The 8,464-nt window shown below is 52.7% G+C and overlaps 3 protein-coding genes across 4 annotated transcripts; 2 read left to right on the forward strand and 1 right to left on the reverse strand.

The window, feature by feature from the left end:
- Positions 1–1,446: 1,446 nt before the first annotated feature.
- LOC9649231 (rhamnogalacturonate lyase) lies at positions 1,447–4,930 on the reverse strand. 2 transcript variants are annotated; one of them, XM_024660200.1, is made up of 15 exons: positions 4,500–4,930; positions 4,335–4,456; positions 4,201–4,251; positions 4,020–4,133; positions 3,842–3,961; positions 3,647–3,788; positions 3,418–3,588; positions 3,197–3,358; positions 3,039–3,145; positions 2,890–2,980; positions 2,685–2,826; positions 2,469–2,625; positions 2,269–2,385; positions 2,060–2,183; positions 1,447–2,015 (listed from the first exon to the last, which is right to left on the reverse strand). In XM_024660200.1, exons 1-15 carry the CDS (start codon positions 4,830–4,832, stop codon positions 1,776–1,778), a joined length of 2,193 nt encoding a protein of 730 aa, XP_024515968.1. In that variant the 5' UTR covers positions 4,833–4,930; the 3' UTR covers positions 1,447–1,775. The 2 variants fall into 2 exon arrangements, with proteins under 2 accessions (XP_024515968.1, XP_024515969.1); XM_024660201.1 differs by having other exon boundaries at positions 1,955–2,015; positions 2,269–2,405.
- A 91-nt stretch (positions 4,931–5,021) lies between these two features.
- LOC9649232 (pentatricopeptide repeat-containing protein At4g02750) lies at positions 5,022–7,283 on the forward strand. Its single transcript, XM_024660234.1, has 2 exons — positions 5,022–6,681; positions 6,841–7,283. Exons 1-2 carry the CDS (start codon positions 5,022–5,024, stop codon positions 7,281–7,283), a joined length of 2,103 nt encoding a protein of 700 aa, XP_024516002.1.
- Positions 7,284–7,288: 5 nt separating this feature from the next.
- LOC112340940 lies at positions 7,289–8,196 on the forward strand. Its single transcript, XM_024660202.1, has 2 exons — positions 7,289–7,656; positions 7,710–8,196. The coding sequence occupies exons 1-2, from the start codon at positions 7,482–7,484 to the stop codon at positions 7,934–7,936; spliced, it is 402 nt and encodes a 133-aa protein (XP_024515970.1). The 5' UTR covers positions 7,289–7,481; the 3' UTR covers positions 7,937–8,196.
- Positions 8,197–8,464: the final 268 nt, after the last annotated feature.

The raw sequence follows: 8,464 nt of genomic DNA on the forward strand, positions 1-8,464 counted from the left end.
GGATACGGCATACGAATACGGGCCACCGGTTGCGGTTGTATCCAGTATAGATTCCCGCCCGGACGGCGCCGCCTGCGGCTTACCGCCACCACGCGACTGCGGCGGCGGACGGCCATCATGTCTGACGCCCTTGTCCCCCACACTCCCGGCACCAGCACCAGCAAACTCATACGGTAACCGCGGTTCCATTGGTTGGGACTGGGTCAGTTATGACATTACAAGAGAGGGAAATCCTGAGGGAAAATGATACACCCCACATCATAGCAGCCCACCACTGCCTGCCTGCTGCTGCCCTTCTCTTCCCTCTGCTTCATTCAAAGTGTCAGGTGACTCTGCAGCACAAAAATGTCAGCAAGTCTACTTGAATACAGAAAAAAGACACTTTAGTATTATAGGCCCTAGTTAGATTTTGCCCTAGAATGGCTGCCCTTTGGGCCAGCCTGGCTGCTGCCACACACTCACTCACTGCTCTTGGCTGCAGCTGCTGCTACATCCACAAGAGAGAGCAACCAGGAGGGAGATTTCCATCTTTCCATTTCTTGGTACAGCATACAATGCTCCCACACATCTTCCAAGAGAGTGGGTACAGAGAAGCAGCAGCTGCTGCTCTGGCTGCTGCTACTGGCTGCTGCGGCTGTTGGGTCTGGAATTTGTCCACCAAGATCCTTGGCAGTTGATTCATAACAAAAATATACATTGGATAGCTCCATTCAAAAATAAGGGTTTATAACTGCCTGCATATTCCCCTCAAAAAGAGCTGAAGCCGCTCTATACACTCTATACCCTCTCTACCTCCAATGCAGAAAGAGACGGCCATGCATGACATGATTCCTGCTTCCAGATTGACACCCCCTTGTGCATATAAAAACTCCAGGGATTGTGCTCATCTCTCGTTTTCTATAGTCTTTAGAAAAATGTGGCCGCAGCATTGGGTGTATAAAAATTGGCTGGTTTGGAAAACATCGCTCTCACACATTACCACACAAAATGGTATTCAACTCAACTCTAGCAAGGGAGGGAATTGTTTGTTTTGGTTTCTCAAGGAGGGCGGGGACACCAAGTGGCGTAGTGGCATCTAGCTTTGTGGCAGGGATGGATATTCGCCCGGGAACTATTTGTTGACGTAGACCGCAGCCGGTGGCTAGGGGAGCGGCCTTACCCCCATCCACATTGCATGATGCCACCCACGTCTTTTGAGACGGGCCAGGGGCCGTCGGATCCTTCCCATCCCACGGCCGCAGCGTCAGTGGAGCAAACGCTCTTTTTTATGCTCCGGTGAGGAACGCGCTCTGGGATGACGTCGCAGATCCTGATACGAACCGGGAGTTATATAGTGGTGATTGACCTCAAGCACCTTAATTCCAAATCTTCCACCCGGATCATCCTTTTTCTTGTTAAAAGCACGAACTGGAAGAGGGAATGAATGATCGAGAGCAAAACCAGGACGAAGAAGAATAGCTTAACTTCTTTTCTTTTTCTCGTACCGCAAAGCTGGCGAAAGAGGAGAAGCGGCGAGCCAAGGAGCCAAATTGTGTTTGTTGCCTGATTGCGACATAAAGGAGAGCCCCTCAGGGAGAGAGAGAGAGAGAGAGAGAGAGAGAGAGGTCTCCTCCCTCCTCTGCTGCTGCTACAAACCAAGCGAGCCTTGCTCTTTTTCCACTTTGGACGCTTCCTTCCAGAGGGAGAGGCCCCCACAAATTATAATATGCGCGAGGGAAGGACAAAACGCAAGATTGCAAGCCGCGAGAGAAAGCTGCTGTCCTCTAGCTCTCGTACTAACACTCACCAGGTGCCTCAAGACGGATGTAGTCATACATAACCCCCACAATGGGACTTGTTGGCTTGCGCTGCGTCAAGTAGAGAATGTTTTCACCGGCTCTGAATAACTCCGACCTCGCGTCCACATTCCAAAGGTGGTAGAGGCCATGGATTCCATGGCGTGCTATTGCATTGTCCTTGCCAAATTGCATCGTGTCAAATACCGTGGTCCTTGTATTGGGGTCATTAACTCTGACCTGCGGTTGAAACACAGCGTTAGCGTTAAAACACCTTTTTGTACCTGAATGGCTGCATTGTTTGATGCCGCGAAAGCTAACCGGAGCTTATAAACCCCGCCTTGGACGCAGGGCAGATGAAACCGGATCTGCCAAGTCGATGGTTTGACGCTACCATCCTTTTCAATTCTGCAGCACCGCAAGCGGAAAAGGTTTTAAAAAATATTTCCATCAGTAGGTGAGCGTGAGTATTGAGGAAGTCGTGACATTGTACCGGCAAGTATGTGCAAAGAACCAATCAGATCTCCAATCGCTTTTACCAATGGTGAACACAAGATCACCTTCTGGGTATAGCTCCGAGTACCGCTCCCACAGGCCATAATGTCGATATCTACAATAAAGTATTCAGATCTTGTAAGGAGAAAAGTAAGATTGCCAGCCACCGAAAAAAAGCAAAACCGAGAGTGTGCGTACCTTTCCGAATGGTTGACAAAAAGCCTATTGATATACTTTGGGTTCGGATCCGGAATGTGAAACTCGGCAGCTGTTCGATCGGGAATTCCAATCTCCCAGACTGTCGGTCCATCCCTGGGCGGTTCATAAACTATATGTCCCAGTTGCAACCATGACCCTGCATACATAGTGAGTTTTGTGACTCTTGGAAGTGGCAACACTGCGTGGAATACAAACCGGGATGGACATCTATGCTGCCTTCCTTTTTGTAGTCACCCAGGACACCAGGCACCCAGCCATACAGATCATATTTGCCTGCTCTGACATGCTTGACGTGGAAATATCCCTCCGCATCAGCCTGGGCCCAAAATTGGTAGCCCTGGCAGCAACAAACAAGTCAGGTACATCGTCCATTAACCCCCACAAAAGAAAAAGCATTCACCTTGCTCTCCGTTTGCCACGAACCTTTGTCACCGGGGGAAGCTAAGCCAAGAAAGGCATAACATCCCGCAAATGGGGTTGGTGACGCGAATCTACAATGCCACAGAAAAACATATGAACCGAGGACAGCAGCTCATAATGAAACAGTACCTATCTTTGACTAGTAGTCTTCCTGAAATGCTTCCGCGGTCCATTGATTTGGGAAAATCTGGAGACACAGGCCAGGGAACAGGCCACGACCCCACTTCTGTAACCATCTGAAACACAGGAGGTAAAAGAAACAAAAAATATCCGCATAGACATATCACCTGCTGCTTTGCATCCTCCCAAAGATAGCGACAATTCACCTGAGCATGAGTTGCCGCTACATTCAAATATATGAAAACCGGTCCAAAAACTTTAGTCCAGGCTTCCCCATTGCGAAACTCTGGGCACAGGGCTGCGCCAGCGTAATGTGCACTGTGAAACATCTGGTGGAAACAAAAACAAGAAATCTAGAGAGCTTCAATATCCAAAGTTCTTAACTTACAGCGAGACATGTCGGGCCAACGTGTGAAGTCAAATTTTGTTTCAAAGGCCCTCCATTGCGGAACTCGTCACTGGCGGTGATTATCCAGAAGCCTAGAGCGGGGTTGCATGAGATCCAACCATGTACTCTGTTCTCCCTGTTATCACAAGAATATTGATATTTGTCATCCACCTGCCCAAAAATGTTACAGAAATTTATACTCAACAAAAACATAGTGTTAATCCCATACCTCACCTCGAAACTCAGGATTTTGAGAAGTGTGAATCAAAACAGCCTCGGGATAAGCTAGCTGCGTGCAGTGTTGCTGCAAGCGATCATCCGGCGATGGCATTAGCCGCTGTTTTGTATCGGCCATTGCCATGAACTGGAACCTACAAGCCAGCAAAGTATCAAGAAGGATGAAAGCTCGGATATTTTTCCAGACCTGTCCTTCCGGAGTTTAAAAGTCACCCGTGTTTGATTAAGGTTGAAGTCTGGCCATCCAGCCGGCCTCTCGTAGATTCCGTAAGTGTAAAATCCAGTGTTGCCACGGAGAAGAACAAATCTACGTTTTAAGCCAACAAAGCTAGCTACTAGCACACAATGAAAAGAGAATCACTCACCTTTTGTCGATGTTAAGAGGAAGCATCTTAGTTCCCGGAATGTAAGGCCGCAGAAACGAAAGTTCCACCTTGTCACCATCGCTACACACAACCTGGAAAATTGTTCCACTGGGACTGAAAAATCGTAGCGATGGCTGATCGGTTAGCAATCACGATTACGAGTAAACAAAGTTTGCCTTACACATCGAAAGTGTCCTTGCCTCCAGGCTCGTTCCAGTTGAGGTCCCAGTAGCTTAAAGGCAGCAAAGAATGAAAAATAAAACAATCAGGTGCTTGCTCGCTAGACGAGAAAGGAATGAAAGCAAACAAACAAACCCGCGATTGGTCTCCTTGTTGTGAATCTCGAGCAGATTATCAATGCCCCCGAAGCGAATCCCCGTCACAATGCCCCCAGGCCTCGAGATCGTCACCTCGACAATCCCGTTGTCCAGAATCACCTGTGCAACATGAGAAAACAAGGATCGAGAACCGATCACTCACATGGCTGCCGCGATCGATAAGCCGCACATCGGGACCCTGGCATCCGCCCCCGGGAACGCGATTGCAGCTCATTCTTTTCTTCTTTCTAACAATTTCCAAGAACCCTAAAATGGTGAAGAATTTTGAATGCCCCCTGCCCTTGGTTGGCTCAACGAGGATGCCTTCACTTCTCTTCTCCGATCGTGTGCCAGGGCCAGGGATCTCATCCAGGGCCGCAAGATCCACGCTCGGATCCTCTCCTCGAGCCGGCGGACGAGCGTTTTCATCGCGAATCACATTCTCCTCATGTACTGCGCGTGCGGGAGCTTGGGCGAGGCGAGGGCAGTGTTCCATGGGATCGCGCAGCCAAACACAGTGTCGTGGAATATCCTGGCCGCGGCGTGCGCGCAAGCGGGAGAGATCTCCGAATCGCGCGCCCTCTTCGACAGCAATCCCAGGCGAGACGTGGTGTCGTGGAATTCGCTGTGCCGCGCGTATGCCTCGGGAGGGCAATGCCACCACGCAGCGGCGGTGATCCACAGCATGCCAATGCACGATGCCGTGTCCTGGAATTCATGGATCTCGCTCCACGCCCAGGCCGGAGACGTCGCGGGAGTGAAGCTCCTGTTCGATGCGGCTCCCCAGCGCAGCCATGTCTCGTGGAACCTCGTCATCAAGACGTGCGCGCAAGGGGGGCATACCCGCGGCGCCAAAGACGTGTTCGATCGCGCGCCAGGATGGGACAATGTCTGCTGGATCAGTATGATCCTTGCAGCGTCCGAAGAGGGGCAAATCGCGCAATCAAAATCTATCTTCGACTCCATGCCTGAGAGGGATCCCCAGGTCTGGAACACCATGATCACTGCATATACCCAAACTGGGTATGTTGAGAAAGGCAAAAGACTCTACGAAAAGATGCCATTGCAAGACACAGTCTCCAGCACCGCACTCCTGGCGGCATATTCGCAGAGCAGCAGCGTCCAGGATGCGCAGCATTTGTTCCACTCACTGCCCTACAAAGACGGGGTGACGTGGACGACGATGCTGACGGTATTTGCCCAGAAAGGGGAAATCTGTCTCGCAGAGGAGCTGTACCGAAGGATGCCGCAGTGGGACGTGGTGTCGTGGACGGCCATGATGTGGGGTTTTGCAGCAAACGGCCATCCCGGACGTGCAAAGGGAATGTTCGATTTGATGCCTCAGCGGAACCTTGTGTCGTGGAACTCGATCCTTTCCGCTTTTGCGCAGCAGGGGGAGTTTGAACACGCGACGCTTCTCTTTGATGAGATGCCCTTGAGGGATGCGCTGACATGGACGGCCATGATTGCGGCACACGCGCAGCACGGCCATCTCGGCGAGGCAAAGGCCTTCTTTTCCAAAATGCCACTGCACCACGCACTGTCGCTCAAGTCGATGTGCCAGGCGTACGCTTCGGCCGGAGAGACTGGCAACGCGAAGCGAATGTTCGATTCCATCCCCGAGCGCGATGCCTTCGTGTGGAACACGATGATTGGCGCATTCGCGTGGTGCGGCGAGAGGCTGGCCGAGGCAAGATCCGCCTTCGAGCTGATGCCGTGTCGGAACATCGTGTCGTGGAACACAATCGTGAGGAGCTACGCCACTTCGGGCGCCGCCCTCGATCAAACCGAGCTCCTCTTCGACTGGATGCCCGAGAGAGACGACATCTCCTGGGCGATCTTGCTGGGAGCCTACTCCGACCACGCATGCCTCGCCCAGGCGAAGTCCCTGTTTGATGCCATGCCCAAGAGCGACGTCGTCCCGTGGAACATCATCATCACCGCATATTCCCACTCCCGCCAGCCGGACGACGCCCGCCGTGCGTTTGAAAAGATTCCCGCGCGGGCGCCTGCCACCTGGACGGCCATGATTGCCGGGAGCGCCCAGAACGGGGATCTCCCCGCTGCCAAGCGGCTCTTCGACGGCTCCCCGGAACGCACGCTCGTATCATGGAACGCGATGCTTGGGGCGTACGGGGGATCCGGGAATCATACGAATCTCCTGGAGCAAGTGTTCGGAAAGATGGCCGCGAGGGACAGCGTTTCGTGGACGACGCTTGTGACGGCATTTGCACGGAGAGGGCGGATGGACCAAGCGGCGGATGCCCTGGGAAAGATGCCCAAGGAGGACACCGCGGCGTGGAACTCGTTGCTCCATGGATATGCCCAGACTGGGGATCTGGAAGGTGCGCGGAGGACGTTCGATGGTACCAGACACAAGGACACTGCGTCATGGGCTACCATGGTCGGGGCATATGCCCGCGTTGGCTGCCTTGAGGAAGTTAGCAGACTCTTTTGTGAAATGCCCAGCAAGGACTTGGTGTCGTGGAACACTGTTATTGCAGCATATGCCCAAAACGGGCATCACCGGGAGGCGTTTGAGTGCTTTCGACTCATGAGCTTGGAAGGCTTGACACCGGATGAGATCACCTTCTCCGCCGTGCTGGCTGCCTGCAGCCACATCGGGCTCATGGACGTGAGTGTCTCTTGGTTTGCTTGCATTGGTGGCGACTTTGGGTTTTGCGCGACTGGAGATCACTACTGCTCCATGGTTGACATCTTTGCTCGCTGCGGTAGGCTTGACGAGGCGGCCGAGCTCGTGGAAAGCATGCCGTTTTGGCCTGGCCAAGTTGCGTGGAGGACGCTTCTCGGCGCTTGCAGGACGCAGGAGCAAATCAATCTTGCTTTGGTAGCGGCGCGGCGGGCTCCCGAGGTGGAGAGTCAAGGCGGCCCCGCGGCTTATCTTCTCTTGGCCAATCTGCTCTCGCACTCCAGCCAACGTGAGTAAAGTGGAGATCTTGTGGGATTGCAGAATCCTATTTGATGAGCACACAAACACAAACAACAGGAGAAACTCTGCCACTAGGAAGAGGAAAGAGGTTTTGATATCAGATCTTTCGAGTGGAATTTTGTTCAAACGCTCCTCTGTCATTGACTATACATTGGCTTTACACCAAAAAAGAGCGGATCAGCAACACCAACTTTGATGTTTCCATTGTGCGGTTCTTTCCTAGTCAACAAAGGAGAGCATGAAACGACGGAAGGCCGACTCTTGCCTTATGATGTTGGCTGTTTGGACACTGGTCCGATTGAGGAGGAAGATTTGGAGCTGGATGAAACTGGCCATCCAAACATGGATATTGTCGTTCTTCTTGAGAAAGGTAGGCTCTGATCGCGGTGGCGGCTTTCATGGGTCATCTTTCTTGTTTTGCAGTGCCACAGGTGAGGAAGCATTTTTCATTGTTGTTGCCCCTGGAGCGAGCGGAAGTTGGGAGGATCCAGCGTCTCATTCCAGGGATGAGATCACCAAGAGAAATCTCGATCTCATACAGGATCACCAGGTCCAGGCTCATATCCTCTCCTCGAGCCGGCAGATCAGCGATTTCATCGCAAAATCACGTTTTCCTCATGTACGGGGCGCGAGCTTGGGCGAGTGTCTGATGGAATTGCGCAGCATGTCATACGCAAACGGGAGAAGTCCACGAGTCGCGCGACAGCAATGACGTGGCGTCGTACGAATTTGTGGATCTTGTTCCACGCTCCGTTGGCCTGTTCGATGCGGCTCCTCGGCGCAGCCATGTTTCGTGGGACCTCGTGATCAAGACGTACGCGCAAAATGGGGGGGACACACTCGCGGCGTCGCGCCTGATGGCGAATCATCAATCCAAAGTAACGCATATTCACAGAGAGCAGCTGTACCACTCAATGCCGTACAAAGACGCGGTGATGCTGATGGCATATGCCCAAACGGGGAAACCTGTCTGCCTCTGGGACGTGGTGTGGGCTTTGCAGCGAACGGCGATCCCGGCGATCAAAGGCGGCGTTTGATTTGATGCGTGGAACAGGGGAGCTCGATCACGCCAAGCTTGTCTTCGATGGCATGCCCTTCACTGACGCGGACGCCGATGACGCGCAGCACGGCCATCTCAACGACCCCACGCCCTTCCTTCTCAAAATGCCGCTGCGCCG

The sequence above is a fragment of the Selaginella moellendorffii genome, unplaced genomic scaffold, assembly GCF_000143415.4.
Source record: "Selaginella moellendorffii unplaced genomic scaffold, v1.0 SELMOscaffold_73, whole genome shotgun sequence".
Lineage (NCBI taxonomy): Eukaryota > Viridiplantae > Streptophyta > Lycopodiopsida > Selaginellales > Selaginellaceae > Selaginella > Selaginella moellendorffii.